Source organism: Mesocricetus auratus, unplaced genomic scaffold, assembly GCF_017639785.1.
Source record: "Mesocricetus auratus isolate SY011 unplaced genomic scaffold, BCM_Maur_2.0 Super-Scaffold_100009, whole genome shotgun sequence".
NCBI lineage: Eukaryota > Metazoa > Chordata > Mammalia > Rodentia > Cricetidae > Mesocricetus > Mesocricetus auratus.
In genome coordinates this window covers 65638724-65656379 of record NW_024429193.1, presented here as the reverse complement: position 1 = coordinate 65656379, position 17656 = coordinate 65638724, and the positions used below count along the sequence as shown (strand labels likewise).

The following is a 17656-nucleotide window of genomic DNA, read 5'->3' as shown; positions in this document are numbered from 1 at the left end:
TGGGCAGCACCTATGTGATGAAAGACGGTGTGCTACAGCCATCTACTGGCGCAAGAGAAAACTGCAGGTGAGAAATAAGCTGTGCATTTCAGAGAAGTTTGCCTAAAGGATTTCTGATATAGTCCATAAATAAAAATAAATGATAACACAGCAATTGCTGTCTTGAAATATGCCCTTTCCTACAGAAAGGTTTGTTTGATTCCTAGTATGATAATCATCCACGAGGCCCTGGACCTGGACTGGGTCATGTAGCTCACAATCTTATTTCTATTTTTGAAGACTACGCTGTCAACAGATCATTGAGGCAGGCTTCATTATGTCAAGTTCTTAGCTGTTCCATATGTTGTCAAGAGGATTTGACATTTTAAATATCTATTAATGCATTGTTTTAACTTTTTAAAATATTTAAGAGATTGTAATGCAGGTGCCTTGGTAATCCTTATTGTATCTTACAGGTTGAATCTTATAAATTGTTGGCTCTCTTGCATGGGCCAGTGTAGCTGTGTGCCTTCCAGAAGATGGTTTACTCTGAATGTTACTTTCAATAAATGCTTTGCCAGGAAATACAGTCATTTAGTTCTGTTCAGCTAGTGTTTTTATTGGTTGGTTTCTTGGCTGGTTGCTTGGTTGGTTTCTTGGTTGGTTGCTTGGTTGGTTTCTTGGTTGGTTGCTTGGTTGGTTGGTTGGTTTCTTGGTTGCTTGCTTGGTTGGTTTCTTGGTTGGTTGGTTGCTTGGTTGCTTGGTTGGTTTCTTGGTTGCTTGCTTGCTTGCTTGGTTGGTTGGTTTCTTGGTTGCTTGGTTGGTTTCTTGGTTGCTTGGTTGGTTTCTTGGTTTCTTGGTTGGTTGGTTGGTTTCTTGGTTGGTTGGTTGGTTGGTTGGTTGGTTGCTTGGTTGGTTTCTTGGTTGGTTGGTTGGTTTGCTTGGTTTGCTTGGTTGGTTGGTTTCTTGGTTGGTTGGTTTCTTGGTTGCTTGCTTGGTTGGTTTCTTGGTTGGTTGGTTGCTTGGTTGCTTGGTTGGTTGGTTGGTTGGTTTCTTGGTTGCTTGGTTGGTTGGTTGGTTGGTTGGTTTCTTGGTTGCTTGGTTGGTTTCTTGGTTTCTTGGTTGGTTGGTTGGTTTCTTGGTTGGTTGGTTGGTTTCTTGGTTGCTTGGTTGGTTTCTTGGTTGGTTGGTTGGTTGGTTGGTTGCTTGGTTGGTTTCTTGGTTGGTTGGTTGGTTGGTTTCTTGGTTGCTTGGTTGGTTGCTTGGTTGGTTGGTTGGTTGGTTGGTTGCTTGGTTGCTTGGTTGGTTTCTTGGTTGGTTGCTTGCTTGGTTGCTTGCTTGCTTGGTTGCTTGGTTGCTTGGTTGGTTTCTTGGTTGCTTGGTTGGTTTCTTGGTTTCTTGGTTGGTTGGTTGGTTTCTTGGTTGGTTGGTTGGTTTCTTGGTTGCTTGGTTGGTTTCTTGGTTGGTTGGTTGGTTGGTTGGTTGCTTGGTTGGTTTCTTGGTTGGTTGGTTGGTTGGTTTCTTGGTTGCTTGGTTGGTTGGTTGGTTGGTTGGTTGCTTGGTTGCTTGGTTGGTTTCTTGGTTGCTTGGTTGGTTTCTTGGTTGCTTGGTTGGTTGGTTGCTTGGTTGGTTGCTTGGTTGGTTTCTTGGTTGCTTGGTTGGTTTCTTGGTTGCTTGGTTGGTTGGTTGCTTGGTTGGTTGCTTGGTTGGTTTCTTGGTTGCTTGGTTGGTTTCTTGGTTGCTTGGTTGGTTTCTTGGTTGCTTGGTTGGTTTCTTGGTTGCTTGGTTGCTTGCTTGGTGTGTTGTGTTGTGATGATGGGTTGTGTGCACCAGGGTTCTGCCACTGAGCTCCCCCATCAGTTCATTTGCTTTGACAATCACCTCCCTACATGAAAGGTGCTTCCTGTGCAGACTCCTACCTGGAGCCTCTGTGAAACTGCTGATGCCGGGATGTGCCAGCAGCCCAAGCATCCCGTCACTCTGCGTTGGAGCCCTGCCCCACTGCTTTCCCTGGTGAATACACGTGGTAGTGCAGTTTTCCTCAGTGGCTTAGATGTCTTCCCCTGCATATCTCTGTTCTCCTCCCCTGAGCTTCAGATTCAGAACTAGGGTGTGTGTGTGTGTGTGTGCACATGCATCCGTGTTTTACTGATATACCTACTGCTTCCCAATTATGGGATTTCACACTGAAAACTAGTTTGAAGCTGGGAAAAATATGTATCTTAAATTATGTGTGGGGGGTGGCACATGGCTAGAGCCCCAGAACTTGGGAGGTGGAGCAGGAGGACCAGGAATTCAAGGTCATCCTCTGTTAGCGGTCGAGCCAGCCTGGCCTACCTTATCTAAACAATGGGGTGTCTGGAACTCTTAACACACATGTGGTTCACTGTCAGCCTTGCTAGTGTATCCTTCTCTGATCTGCACCAGGGGTTCTCAACCTGAAAGACCCTTTCATAGGGATTGCCTAAGACCACCAGGAAACACAGGCATTTCATTATGATCCATAATTGCAAACTTACAGTCATGAAGCAGCGATGAAGATCATTTTATGGTTGAGGTCACCACAACATGAGGTGTACTAAAGGGTCACAGCATTAGGAAGGCTGAGAACCACTGTTCTAAACTATCTTGACTACTTCACTCCAAATAAAGTTACCTCACTACTTTTGAAAAAAAAGTCACCAGGTAATTTAGACCCACAGTCATGGCTGGAAGCCACCACAGTACATTTAGAAACGTGAAATAGTCATTTGAGGTCCTAGGGCTGTACACTGTTCAGCCCAGTATCTTTCACGTGAATTATATTTTATTTTTAATTATGTGAAGATGGGTGGTTGGTACATGTGCCTGCCTGCAGAGACCAGAGGCATCAGCTCCTTGGGGACAAGAGTTGCAGCAGTTGTTAGCTATGCTTGCTCAATTATTTCATTTGTGTGGGTGTGTGCAGTATCTGCAGGCCATCCCCTGAAGCCGAGTTTCAGGCAGTTGATTGTGGTGCTGAGAGTTGGCGTCTGGTCCTCTTCAAGAACGGCAGTTGCTCTTAGCCATTGAGCAACCTTCCATTGAACATTTATGTGATTTGCTGCCAGGTGGTATAAGTACCTATTGTTTCTTTATATTTGTTTTGTTTTTCCAGACAGGGTTTCTCTGTATTGTTTTGGAGACTGTCCTGGAACTCGCTCTGTAGACCAGGCTGGCCTCGAACTCACAGAGATCCACCTGCCTCTGCCTCCGAAGTGCTGGGATTAAAGGCGTGGGCCACCAACGCCCATCTTATTTTCATTTTTAAAAAGGATGTTTATATGATATAATGTTCCCTCTGCTCCATCTAGGGAATCAAAGTAACATTTTCAAAATTCAGACTTAGGTGCTGAATGTTGGATTCAGGCCCTGTGAAGGGGCGACCTGTAAGTAACAAGACTGACTAGGTACCTGACAGACCGATACATAACCCTGCACAAGTCAGGAAGCCAGGGGAGCCTCATTTGTCAAATGAGGACCTGAATCCCAGAATGACCAACAGTGGCCTGTCAGGGTCACCACACGCAATAGGCAGCCCGGGGCTGCCTCAGAGCCAGGGGTTGCTTGGTTTGTTGTTGTCTGGACAGGTTTGCTCTGTGTAGCACAAGCTGCATCAAGCTGAGGTCCCCCTGCCTCGACCTTCTCAGTCCTGGGACTGCAGGTGTGTGCGGCCATGCCCAGCCATGTGTGACTTTTAATTGCCACCTGTTTTCCCGAATACCCAGCCTACAGAACCTGCCCCAGCTGAAGGACAGACTCAGCAGAGGGCTGTAGGGATACTCAGCCTTAAGAGCACTTTCTGCTGTAGCAGAGGACTTGGATTCCCTTCCCAGCACCCACATGTGGGACTCCAGGGGACCCTACACCTCTGCAGGCACCTCTGTTTCATTTGTTCAAGCAAACACACACACACACACACACTAAGAATAAATACATAGTTTAAAAATGTATTTCTGTATTCTCTAACAACGGAAATGCATCAGGCTAACGGGACATGAAGGTTGGGTGACAACAGAGTTCTGTCCGGGAGCCCACAAAGTCTGAGCCCAGTGAGAGAGGCACAGGCCAAAGGTTCTGTACATGTCCCCAAGGCAGCCAGAACGCAGAGAGAAAAGGGAGGGCAGCCCCTTCCTTTAATTAGCGATTCTCCCCTAGGGTCAAATCTGGGGACTTGCCCTCTGTGTTCAACCACATCTCTGAACTGTTTCCCTGCAGCCTTGAGGCAAGGGAACCAGACACAGGGAAGGGAGGGACAAAGCTGGGCTGGGGCTGACAGGTGGCCTCCTGGGCACAGGCAGCCTTTCTCTATCCATGGAACCCCTCCCCCTCCAGGGCCCCACGCCTGTGCAATCCTGAAGACTACTGAAGCTCACACAGTCTTCAGTGTAGGGTTACAATGAAGCGCCCTGCTCTGAGGCTGGAGGGTCATTTCCAGACTCCACAAGTGACACTGTGAGTCATAGTGGAGTCACCCTTGACTCAAAATGCTGCCTACGTGACTTTTCAATGACTCAGCTCGCCTTCTGATATATGGGCACAAATAAACTGGACTGCTAATTTGAAATAATTGAATTAGAAGATACATTGCTCCACTTGCCAATAAAATCCAGTTGCTTTATCAAACAATGAATCAGTGTGCTAGGGGCGAGAAGAGAGTGTCCACTCAGGGCTAACCCACAGCCGGCTCTACATAAGAAGCTGCAGGCTTGTCCTGCGTGGAGAGACCCTATTTCAAAAAAGCATAAATTAATAAAGGAGGGGAGCAACCAAGGAGTGCTCGGTTTGGGATTATTCTACTTTATTTTATTTGGCTTTTCGAGGCAGGGTTTTTCTGTATTGTTTTGGAGACTGTCCTAGAACTCGCTCTGTAGACCAGGATGGCCTCGAACTCACAGAGATCCGCCTGCCTCTGCCTCCCGAGTGCTGGGATTAAAGGTGTGCGCCATTGGGATTATTTTAAACTGAGTTTCCAGCTAAACATTGTTTCTACAGCCCTCGTCCTTTTAAAAACAGAATATCAAGTTATTATCGGGTAGAGTAGGCTACCCCAAACTCACCACCCCCTCCAAGATTACTGTCTTTAGGAGATTTTGGCTCTAACAGATTTGTTCCTTTGTTGGGTTTCTCTGGTTGGTCAGTTTTTAGAAATAAAAATGGCTTTATATTTGCATCTTGGGCAGGGGCCATTATGCTAGCTTTCTCTGTACTGTTTCTATTTTAGAATATGTGCTGCCTACGTACCGAGTCTGGCTGTATTGCCCAGATTAGCCTTGAACTCGTGGGTTCAAGTACGCTCTTTGCATCAGCCGCCCAAGGAGCCGGAAGCACAAGTGTGCACTGTTGTAGTAGGTTTTAACAGACAACTGTTCAGCGACAGTCCATCCTATGAAAACATAGGGCACAGGGGCGCTCGGGAGGCAGAGGCAGGCGGATCTCTGTGAGTTCAAGACCAGCCTGGTCTACAGAGTGAGTTCCAGGAGAGCCAGGGCTACATAATAAAGGGAGACCCTCCTCAAGAAACCAAAAAAAAAAAAAAAAAAAAAGAGCGGAAAAACAGAAACAAAACCGAAAAGATACTAGCTACTTAATGAGAAGTTTCTTCCATTGTTGGTCCGGAATGCACACAAGGGAGAAAGAAAGCCCACACCCTCTCTGACATCCCAGAGTGCTTTGCTGGATGCAGTTCAGGTCCAAGGCAGGTGTCTCCAAGAAGAGCTGCCCAGCCGCCACCAGTCCCTGCACAGCTGCCAGGGACAGCCTGGCTGGAGAGTTCAGTCCCCACCTGGCCCCCAGCCCTAGAGGAGAGGAGGCAGGAATAGGAGGATCAGGGGCTCAGGGCCATTCTGAGCTACACAGCAAATAAAACAGCACGGGGTGGGGGGGGAACGGAACAACAAGTTTAATTTAGGGAACTTGCTTTGGTTTTTTGTTGTTTCAGAAGCTACAGAAGCCTCATAGTTTGATTGATCCACAATAGAGTAGAGGTTGGAGAGATGGTGGTTAAGAGCACCATCTGCTCCTCCAGAGGACCTGGGTTCAATTCCCAGCACCCACATGGTGGCCCACAACCACCTGTAATGGGATCCAATGCTCTCTTTTGGTGTATAGACATATCTACTGACAAAGCACCCATATACATAACATTCATAAATAAATAAATTATTCTTTTCTTGGTTTTTGTTTTTTTGAGACAGTGTTTCTCTGTGTAGCCTTGGCTGTCCTGGAACTTACTCTGAAGACCAGGCTGGCCACAGACTCATTGAGATACACCTGTCTCTGCCTCCCAAGTGCTGGGATTAAAGACGTGTGCCACCACCACCCAGCCCAATAAATCTTTTAAAAGAGAGAGAGGGAGGCAGGCAGGCAGGCAGACAATGGAGCATGGACAGGTGTGGTGGCACATACATCCCAGCACTTGGGAAGCAGATCTCGGTGAGACCAGCTTGGTCTGCATAGTAAGTACCAGGACAGCCAGGGATTTGTAAAGAGACCCTGTTTCAAAAAAGAAAAAGAAAAAGAAAGAAAGAAAAGTAAGAAAAAGAAAGCAGGGAAGCTGAGAATCCCAGTTGCTGCCAGGAGGAGGAAGTCCTATCCTTGAGTTAGCTTGGAGGTCAGAGAACCAGTGAGAAAACCCAGCATGTCAGGGAAAAGCTATATTTAGGGTTTAGCCTGAGTCCAAAAAAGAGATAAGAAAAAAACAAAACATGCCTGGTTCCAGACTGCATATCAGAGTTCAGAGGACACCTGAGTCCAGGCCTTTGTATCCTAGGCCAGAGGATTGCACCAGGGACAGTTGGTTAGAAACAGAAAGAGAGATCGTTTGTTGGGGGGGGGGCTCCTGAGAACAGAAGTTGGCTAGTGAAAAGAAAGCCTTAATGTCAAGAGCTTGTTTTTCTTCAAGCTGGCTGGGTGTAACTCCCCAACAGGGCAGGCTGAGAGGAAGAACTGTGAGCTGGAGGCCAGCCTGGGCTACATAGCAAGACTGTCTCGGAAAACGAAAACAACAGCCTCCTAAGGGGCGCTTGGTCGCTTTCATCTTGTGAGATCTAAAAGAACCCAAGTTTATAAGCCCTCCTGTGAGACACACCCACAGGAAGCCCGTGGGGAAGACTCTTCCCCTTAAGTCGGTCTTCTCAGTAAGGGGTTTCAAGTAACTGAGAGACATTTCTCAGAAAAGGCTGTGATTTTATCCTGAGTGCCCATGTGAACATTTCCGAGATTTCTGGGTTTTCCATTGACTCTAACCTTTGGCGAGAGTAGCTGGTGTGCTCCTAACCACTGATCCACCTTTCCAGTTCCAGATTTTAATGCATTTTATTTTATTTGTGTGTGTGTGTGTGTGTGTGTGTGTCTACCACAGACGTGCAGGTCCCCAAAGAGGCCAGGAGAGCTGGGAACAGAACTTAGAGAAATTGCTAGACATTTTCACAATCAAAACTTCGTTCTTCCGTGGCTTGTGTAAGGTCCAACCTAGATGCTCAGGCTGCCACCGTGTGACGGAGTCCTGGGATCCAGAGTAGAACTGGAGGTTTTATTTTAAGTCCATAAAGTGTGTGTAAAACAAGCAACCAGCAAGGAGCAAATTCAGAGATGAAAGGGAAACCCCTGATTCTGCCCCCTGGCAACCAACATTGAGTTTAAGGAGTAATTTCTGCCCCTCCTCTCTGTGAGCTCTTGCGCTGGCTTCTTCAGCGTCACCCCTGACAGGACCTGGGTCACGCCTTTGCCTGTGGGGCCAGACTTGCCTCAGCTGTTGGCCTCATCCTACACACAGAAACATGATGAACTAAACGAGGAACCAGGGACACTTGCTGGAGTTGAGGGTCCAGGCCTCCCCCCACGGCAGGATGGGAAAGCACCTGGCCTGCAGGAGAGGCCCCTCAAGGTCACCAGCAGCTATGGGACCCGAGTCTCGGGGTGGAGAAGACCTGGGTATCCCGGACCACTCTTGACCCGGACGAGCCTCGGGGCCCCACCTTGAAGTGTACGGAAGTGCTTACCTGGGAGCATCCCCAGGCTGAGGCAGAATGGCTGCCTATAAACAACACAGAGGAGCTGGTGTATGGCAGCCATTATTATCAGCTAACTTTATGTACGTTTTACGAGGCTGGGAATGGAACCCAGGGCTTGTGCATGCTGGGAATGTTCTCTACTATTGGGCTACACCTCCAGCCTTAGGAGTGGGTTCTGATAGAAGAGGGTCTGGAGACTCCTTGATAACCAACAGGGCTGATGATGCAGTAACTACTGTTGCTAAAATCCCTTCCTTGGGGGAAGAGTAAAGCATGTCTGCCCCTCCTCTCAAGGTCCCAACCACAAACCCAAACCAAGGCCACAGGAGTCTGGTGACATTCACTCTGGGGACCAACTAATTTATTGGGCTTCCCTACAGAGTAGGGAGAGGTACTTACAGGGGTTTGGACATGCATCCCCAACCAGCTACACCCGGAAAGGCTTACTGCATACCAATGAGGGTTTCCACCCAACATGTATATATGGATTCCCCCACGTGCTCTAGCCCCTCCCCCAGGCCACAGCCGTTTGCCAGGTGGTAGAGAGCAGCTAGATACTCAGGTGAGAACCTCAGGTCTGTCTAGGCCTCTGCTGGGGTGGGATTGTCAGCCAGTCCCATTGGTGAGCATTTGCAAGGGTCACACAGCTGAACTCCCTAAGACAGTGCCTTGCTTAGCTCACCCACACCTATAGGACCATTGCCTCAGAATCTTACCTCAGCGGTGGGGGCCAGCACAGAGAGCGTCGAGCTGGCCCCCCATCTGTGGAGACACTCAGGCAGCGATATCTCTGCCACTGGAATTCTGAGGGTGAAATCAGCCTTGCCCTGAAAAGGTAGATCCCCCGGGGAATCTCCCACGGACATACGCCAGTCTGGAACTGGAGCTATGGATTCCCTCACCCCACCCCCAAGCCCCAAGCTCATGGTGGAAGCCTAGGTTTTATATCACTCTCCATCCCATCGTCATCCCAGGAGAGCTCATGTAACTTTCTGAGACACACATCAGATCTTCCAAACTTCGAGAACAGGATTCTAACGTGTTGCAGAGACACAACTGTGTTCTGCAGGAAAACATAAATACCAAATACGTATGTGTTGGGCAGGGGAGCTTTCCTCCTCTGGTTTGATTCCTTCATTGCTTACTGGCCACAGGCTCCTGTGTGCCCTGATTCGATGCCTCCATCACTTAAAAACAGAAGGGTTAGCGATGGAACTCGGTGGGAGGCCCTGGGTTTGAGCCTCAGGACCTCAGGAGGAAAATGAAGCAGAACCTTACTGGGCAACCCGGAACTTCAAAATCCACACTAGAATGCAACTGTCCTGCTAGGTTTTCATTTATTTATTTATTTTTGAGGCAGTCTTACTGCGTAAGTCCAGGCTAGCTTGGGTTATTCCCTAAAGGACACTGGGTAGCTCTGCTGATCTTGATAGGTTATTTCCTAGGCTGGTGGTGTGAGCATTTCATGACCTTGCTGACATCCTCCCCCCATTAAGGTGTCTAGTAGCCTTGCACCGCCTCTACCAAAGTGTGCAGTGCCGAGGGCCGAAGCCCTGTGCATGCTGGGATGCATTCTACCAACCGGGCCACACTCCCAGGACCCTGGGCCCCAGGGCTCTGCCCCACTCCCATCCCACTTAGCCCTCACACAGCACACTGCCCCCCGAAAGAGTATGACCACTGCAGTGGGACCTGCACTTCCCACAGATCTGCAGGAAGCATAACTTCCCTTGTGCCTTCAAAAATAAAGATAATGCTTGCTTCTTAACAGAGACTTGCAGCAACTGCTCCGTCATCTGCCCATCTGTCTCTCTTCCGCAGCACGAGTGGGGGGAGGGATCCCCCATGCCTTCTGGAGAGTGCAGAGCTGGTAACTGTCTCTCAGGACAGCCACAGGGAACCGCTCTCTCCTCTCCTGGCTCTCCCCACTACCCACAGCAGTCTGGCCACCCCAGGGGACATCTGGTTCCGGTGCTACTTCCCCAGCCTCAAGGGAAGGCTGCTGAGGGGCTTTCCAGGGTCCAGTTTGGGGTGGAACAGTGCTACCCACTCCAGCATCTTCTGAGCTGAGGCCTTGGCCCGGAGCTACCCCTCCCCCAGCCTGCTCTCAACAACAAGCATCATGGTCACTTTTCAGTTTAGAACCTAGAGATGGCTGGGGCCCAAGTCTGTCTTGTCCAAGAGCCTCCAAAGTAGGGGAAGACTCAGTCATCTAATAACCAAGAGTTCAGGGCGGCACTCAGGATGCCACTGCCACCTCCACGGTCCAGTAGATAACTAAAGAGTAGGCCTTCCTTCTCCTAATTCTGATCGATGTGAATGCGACAGACACATGAGCCTCCTTTCAGAAATCCCCGGGTTTGGCTTGGGGAAAACTTTTATTAACTGAAGGCTTTTGAGAAATTGTTACTGGCTGCGTGCGTGCGTGCGTGCGTGTGTGTGTGTGTGTGTGTGTGTGTGTGTGTGTGCGCGCGTGCGTGTGTATGTAAGTGAAACAGGGTCTCTCTAGCTTCAAATTTGGAGAAATCATCCTTCCTGTGCTTTTCTAGTGTCAGGATTATAGGAGTGAGCCACTGTGTCCCTCAAAAACAGTCCTACTTAATTATTTAGCCTTCCTCACTCTTTACTCCCCATTAATCCCATGAGATTTTTCCTTTTAGTGAAAAGGTTCCCAAAGGAAAAACACATCAAGTGCAGTTTAGAAAGTATTTATTTCAAACAGTTACAATTTTCACTTTAAAGCAAACAGTGGCTCCCCAAAAAAAGCAATGAAAAAACATATTATAAAACTTTGAAAAACATATTATATGCTTGCAAAAACAGCTTAGGTATCAGCTTGCAGGTAACACAGGTAAACACCTTAAAAACATTGTCTCAAAAACAGAAACATGTAGCGTTGAGGTATTCTGCTTAACGGATATGATCTCTAGCCAAGAAAGTCTCTCTCTGTCCCTTCCAGCTTGCTACACTGTACCAGCCCTTTTCCTGCAAACTAGCTCTCCATCTGAGCATATGTTCACAAATCTGACAGTGTTCCCTAATAAGCATTAAGGTTGCCATAGAAACTCCCTGGAATTGGCACCCAACCACACTAGGACAAGTAGCTGGAAAGACCTTTGGCAGACTCTCCCCAGCGCCAGCCCTAGGACCTGAGTCAGCTGACCTGTCTCCAGTCACCGCCTCACTGTAGGCTGTAGCATGGAAAACGTTCTTGCGATGACCCTGTCTCTCCAAATGAAGAAAGGTTCTCACCACCTCCACCTGCAGCTGAGTGTGGGAATTCTCCTCAACTAGGTCAGCCTGCTAGGAACTGCTAGGGAAAATAGGACCTAGGCAAACCAAGCATTCCTTAAATCTGCATAGCGTGGCCAACCCTGGCCCAACCTGCTGGGCTCTGCTCCACACTGGCTCCAACCTAATTACGGCAGTAAACCCCACACACCAATTTCCTTCCTCCCAAGACATCGGGGATGTGGCAGAGTCAATGTGAGCGTACAGCCAGGTGAGCAGCTGCAAAGACAATGCCCACAGAGAGATGAGCACTCAGTCACCAGACATCTCAGGTGCATAGCCAATGATACTCCCTTGAAACGTCTTAAAGCTATTCGCTAATGCCGTAAGAATCAAAGATCACGTTAGAACTTGAGAACTTGAGCCAGTATGCGCTCTACTCTCCCTGCAGAGCAGTCAAGGTTGTGTTTAAACCATCTGTCTAAACCCTCCACATCTGGCTGCCCGGTTGCTGACTGCAGGTGTGCAGGGAGTGACGACACTGTTGGCGAGGCAGCCTGTGGGCTGCAGACACATTCAGCAGTCACAGATTTGAGGCCAGAAGCAGCTGAGGGCCTATCCCTGCGTGCCCTGAGCGAAGCTGGGGATCAGAGGAAACAGACGTCATTGACATTAGCTTATTAAAAGTCAAAAGGAAAATGCATCCTTTGATGGGGGGGGCGGTATCCTGTCATAATAATAGTGAAAGCAGTAACAATTTGGAGATCAAAGCTATTTAGCTTTGAGAGATAATGCGCTATCTGGATTTCAATCTTCCACCAGCTTGCCCTGCCTGGCTTTGGTAGCGGCTTTCGGGCAAAGCCAGTGTGGAGAATTGAAGAGTCGTGCGTGGGCCCCTCTCCTGTCCCTTGCAGGTCACTATTTCCAATGTTCCCCTTTCACAGCATTTTTGCTACTCTTTAGTCCCAGAAACTTAACAAAGAAGGAGAAAAACAAACAACAGAAAAAAAAAACCATGAGTACCTGCCTGGTTTTTGTCAACTTACAAACCTTTTTCTAAGACAGCGACAGGTTCTGAAACATTCAAAGTGCGGTAGGAATAACCACCTGCCTGAGATGGGCACCTTAGAGCTGTGGGATAGACAGCGGAACAGCTTCCGGTAGCTTCCGAACTCCACCTCCTGGCCCGTGGTGGTAACATTGTCTGGAAGGTAAGCTACTAGGGAAGTGTTGGGATTTGGTAATGTGGGGGTTAATGAAGGCAAAACTCACTGTAATCACAGCGTACTCTGTAGTCTCCCGGGTGACCACTAACATCACAGAATTCTCAGAGCCCCAGGGGAAAGCGACTGAGGTGTGCACTCTGTGGTCTCCCGGGTGACACTAACATCACAGAATTCTCAGAGCCCCAGGGGAAAGCGACTGAGGTGTTCAGTGCTTCTCCAGGACTGCATGCAGGGACTCCACACAGCGAGGAAGGCCACGGTGGCAGTGAGGAGGGGCAGGAAGCTGACACCCTTCCTTCCCAAGCCTGGCGAGCATTCATCCCCTGAAGCTGAGGACAGACTATTTTTATACTTTTTAAGACAAAAAACAAGATACAGAACGAAACTAAAGTCTTCTCTGTTACAGAAAATAGTCATTTTTCTCGATTTTCACTTGACTTGGCTTTTGTGCTAAACAAAGTTACCATGCCCTCCCCCCTCAACACCCCCGGGTAGTCCCTACACCAGCACACAGTGAGTCCTGGTGAGGAAACAGTTTCCTTTTTTTGTTTGTTTGGTTTTTCCAGACAGGGTTTCTCTGTGTAGCTTTGGAGGCTATCCTGGAACTCTGTAGACCAGGCTGGTCTCGAACTCAGAGATCCGCCTGCCTCTGCCTCCCGAGTGATGGGACTAAAGGCGTGTGCCACCAACGCCCGGCTCAGGCAACAGTTTTGTAAAAAGCAAAAAGCAAATGCAATCTTTCTAGTTCAGCTTTCTTTACATGAACATCGTCTTTCCTAATCGCTCAGGTCCAGTTGAAACCAGTATGGGCAAGGCTGGAGTAAAGTAGTTATGCTATCTGCCACGGCAGAACTCCTCACTAACACCATCCCTCCCCTGGGAGACCATGTTTTCAGAGGCTGTGTCCCCTCAACTACAGCAGGGACAGTGGACACCCGTCCTTCCCCTGCTTCCATCCTGCTCCTCTTGAAGCCCTGAGATCAAAGAAGAAAATAAAACTTTTGCAGTGCCTAGGATTATCATTCACATTTGAAAAATGCTTATGAGAAAGTCATTTCACCTAAAACCATCAGGCCCTGAGATACCGGTCACTACAAGCGGAACTCCCAGCCGCTTCCCCAGTGGCTTCCAGGTAGTGAGAAGGGAAGTAGGAACGGGCTTCCTCCTCAGGCTTAATGGCCCAGGAAAAGAGAATGTCAAAGGCGCTTGGATTTTAAGAGTTCCAGCGACAAGGTCAGTTGGGAGAGTGAGCCAGAGCTAGGCAACTGGGGCAACCTGTGGCGCCCCTACCTGAGGCTATCCTGGGGATGCGGCTTGTTAAGGCTAACAATGTGTAGAACAAGCCCCTCTATCCAGAGTTGTCGTGGCCTCTTCGTAGTGGCCTGTGTCCCTCACAACCCCTTCCTTAGGAGCAGATGCAGTGCTATGCCAGTCTTCACCCATTCTGGACCTTCTGCAAGGCTCTAGTGGAGAAGGAAGCTGCAGCCCAGCCCACCCCGACCAGGCGAACTGGAATGGCCACGAGGAGCACGTGTGCTGATCTGATCCCATGCCAGCTGCCAGGTACCATCCGGAAGACTATCTGGGGAATAGGTAGTCTCTGTTGCTGGTGTCATAAGGGTTCTGCGGGTCCCTGACACCCAGGCAGTTGTGGCTTAAGGTGTTGTCAGGCCTGGAGCCGTTGTGGGACCCTGCTGAGGTGAGGAGGGGAACCAGTACGAAGTTGGGCTTCAGCTGTCCCAAGGAATGTGGCTGGGGAGAACTCGTCTTGCTTTCCTTCCCAGCCTGGGGCTTCCATGTCTTCTTGAGCCTTTATACAAACACACAAAAAACAAACATACCGACGTGAGCTTCCTCCCAGGCCAATGTCAGGGTGGAAAACACAGCAGCAGCTGGCTGCCCTGGTTGCTGGGTGTGCCCAGGCTCTGCTTACTTCTGTATCATTACCAGAGGTCTCCAACGCCCTGAGGAGCTGGAGAGGCTCAAAACCAAGGCCACACCTCACTGGGCCCATTTACAAAGGGAAAGAAATGTGACTGTTGCTTTATGCACTCCCAAAGTCCCCAGAGGCTGCCCGTAGGCTGCCCGTGAGGCACACACCATCAGTTCTCTATCATTCACGTAAAACGAAGAGAAGAATATTCTCTCAGTGGGGAAGGAAAAACGGGACTTGGCCCAACTAAGGCTGGCAGGAAGCCGATCATTCGCAGCCTGCAATGAACAGCAGAAAACAGGCTGTGCGGTCCGTGTCCTCTCCTGTCCTAGGCGGTCAGCATTCCCATCCGTGAGTGTCCACACACCTCCACCCGCCCCCACCCACCCCACCCGCAGTGGGGGAGACTGCATGCTCCGAGGAGGCACCGCTGGGCACGTGTTGACTCATCTGACAGGAAAGTCAATGGTGGGCAGGAAGGAGATAGGCATCGCTCTCATCACAGCCTCCTCAGCGTGCTGTCTGGGCCCCAGGCCAGGCTCAGCAACTAGCTGACAGCCTGAAGAAAGCTGAGCTGCAGATGCAGATCTGCAAGGGCGGGGGGGGGCCTCTGTCCCAAGGGGCCCTATGCTCGGTGTGCTGGCTGGATCGGGGGGAGTAAGGGGACTCTCCTCAATTCCCTCCCAGGCCAATTACCCAAGGAAGGGCTGTGAGGGAGGAGGGAAGCCAATGTCAAAACAAAATTTGGGCATTTTCTTGGGCTTTTTGTACCAGCAGATTACTCTTGTTCTTGTTGTGACAAATGATTGATGGCTGGCTCAGAATATGCCGTTGGCTCTTGGCCTGTTAGCCAAACAGCACAAACAATCCACAGAATGTTTCTTGGATGCAGGAAGAGAGCCCAGCAGGGGTGAGAAGGCACGAGTGCTTAGTCGCTGAGTGGAACTCTCCCCGTGACAGGACACACTGCTACACCAAGGACTGCCAAACACCCAGACCCTCTGACCCAGGAACTCATGTTCTCAGAAAATATCCTAAAAATGACTGTGGTGGTTTGAGTAAGAACAGCCGGCTCCCACAGACTCATATATTTGAAAGCTTAGTCACCAGGAAGTGGCACCATTTGAAAGGATTAGAAGGATTAAGAGGTGTCCTTATTGGAGGAAGTGTGTCACTGGGGGGTGGGAGGTTTTAAAAGCCCAAGTCAGCTAGGCCTAGTCTCCTCCCTCCCTCCCTCCCTCCCTCCCTCTCTGTCTCTCACTCTCCCCCTCCCTCCCTCCCTCTCTCTCCCCTTCTCTCTGTCTCTGGGTCAGGATATAGCCCCCAACTACTTTTCCAACACCATGCCTGCCACGATGATCATGGACTCGGCCTCTGGAACAAGCCTCCAATTAAATGCTTTCTCCTCCAGGAGTTGCCCAGGTCATGGTGTCTCTTCACAGGAACAGAACAGTGAGTGAGACAAGGATACAAGTGTGGGAGAACTTTAAGATGTCCATCACAGAGCTGTTTATAAATGCAAAACATCTTCCAATCCCTGGAAACAGTTCACCTGGGTTTACGTTCGTACAGGAAAACCTGATTGCTAATGAATATGAGGTTTACAAAGGCTGGACATGGAGGCTCGTGACTTTAATTCCAGCACTCAGGAGGCAGAGACAGGCAGATCTCTGTGAGTTCAAGGCCAGCTTGGACTATAAAACAAGTGCCAGGATAGGCTCCAAAGCTAAACAGAGAAATCCTGTCTCAAAAACCCAGACAAAGGAAGGAAGGAAGGAAGGGAGGGAGGGAGGGAGGGAGGAAGGAAGGAAGGAAGGAAGGAAGGAAGGAAGGAAGGAAGGAAGGAAGGAAGGAAGGGAGGAAGAATTAGAAGCAGAACACCTGAGTTTGTGCCTATGGAGAAGCATCAAGAGGCAGTCCCCAAGTGTTGACACACTGTTTGGCCCCAAAGTATAAAGCTGTCCCGACCCACTGAGACCCCTGTCTTCTGCACAACCATTGGACAGTTATTTGGTTCACTGCTTCACTGGAACATCACAATTGAGGCCAGGGATGTAGTTCAGCGTCAGAGCTCCTGCCTAGCCCTGGATTTGAACCCCAACACTGCAGATGAGGAAAGGAGGGAAGGATGAAAACAAGAACAGTCTTGGGCCGGGCACAGCCTGGTGTCTTTTGCTGTGTTGTCAAGCCAGCTTCAGGGCCACTGTGAGGTCCTCGGGAGCCAGCGTGTGGAGAACTCTCTCCCAAAGGCCTTCCTCATCCTCCTCATCATGGCTTCCTGTCCCCTGCCTCCTGCAGCACCCGACCCAGGACTCAGAGTAGCTGTAGGTGCGGTGCGTGTTGTATGTTCATTTGCTGAATTCTGACGACCACACGGACAGATGAAAGCTAAGACACAGAGTACAGCGCAGAGCCCCGGGGCCCGTCTCACCTCACGACGATGAAGACACAGAGGAGCAACCCACACACCAGGCTTCCTCCAGCCACCAGGAATGTGGGCAGTGATATGGAGGAAGATTCTTGCTCTGAGGCTGTGGGGGGCGGGGCAGAGGAAAGGAAAGGGGGTGGGCAGAAGGGCAGGAGGGAGGAAGGGGAGGGAGAAGAAAGTCAGTCAGGGAGTACTAGAAAGCAGACTCTGCTCCGGGAGGCGCAAACTGCCCGCTTGCTGGCCAGAGCCTGCTCTGAGGAGCCGTGCAGACTCCTAGCATAGCAGCTGCCCCACTCACGGGTGATCCCGGGACTGATTCTCAGCTGGCAGCCAACTCTCAGAGTAGCTTTCCTGGTGTCCTGTACCAGGCAGAGGCTCTGAGGACTCCATAGTGGTGGATCCACTAGGGCTGGGTCACTGGGACTCAAGGACTTTGAGCACGTATGGTATCTGGGAGCAGTTTCTCCACGGGGTGTCAATTCTCGCCTATCCCCAACTTGGCATTCAAGATCCATACACGCTGTGTCCCTACTCCTGCAGGGCTCTCCACCTATCCCTTCCCGCCCAAAGTGTTCTCTCAACCTTCGCTGAGCCCCTTTGCTGCCCAGTCCGTAGAAACCTTGATGAGCGGCCACACTCTTGGCTGGACCAGTGCAACTGTGCAAACAAAGCCCGTGGCTCCCTAAACAGGTTTCCTTCTACGGATCCTCCAGTTCAGTCTGCAGCAATGATGTCCATAGCCTACTCAGTCATCCTGACGACGGACTGCAAGTTAGCCTACTGACCCAGCCCACCCTTCACGGGGCCTCATTGGAGCTCAGCAGAC

General features: G+C 49.9%; 1 protein-coding gene across 1 annotated transcript in view; it reads right to left on the bottom strand.

Annotated features, from left to right (window-relative positions):
• Window positions 1–10704: 10704 nt before the first annotated feature.
• The window catches only part of Il6r (interleukin 6 receptor), a 52456-nt gene continuing 45504 nt past the window's right edge, over window positions 10705–17656 (bottom strand). The window contains exons 9-10 of the mRNA XM_013120699.3: window positions 16834–16933; window positions 10705–14279 (exon numbers count right to left, since the gene is read on the bottom strand). Coding sequence (XP_012976153.1) covers window positions 14048–14279; window positions 16834–16933 — 332 coding nt within the window. The 3' untranslated portion in view covers window positions 10705–14047. The remainder of the gene's footprint in view (window positions 14280–16833; window positions 16934–17656) is intronic.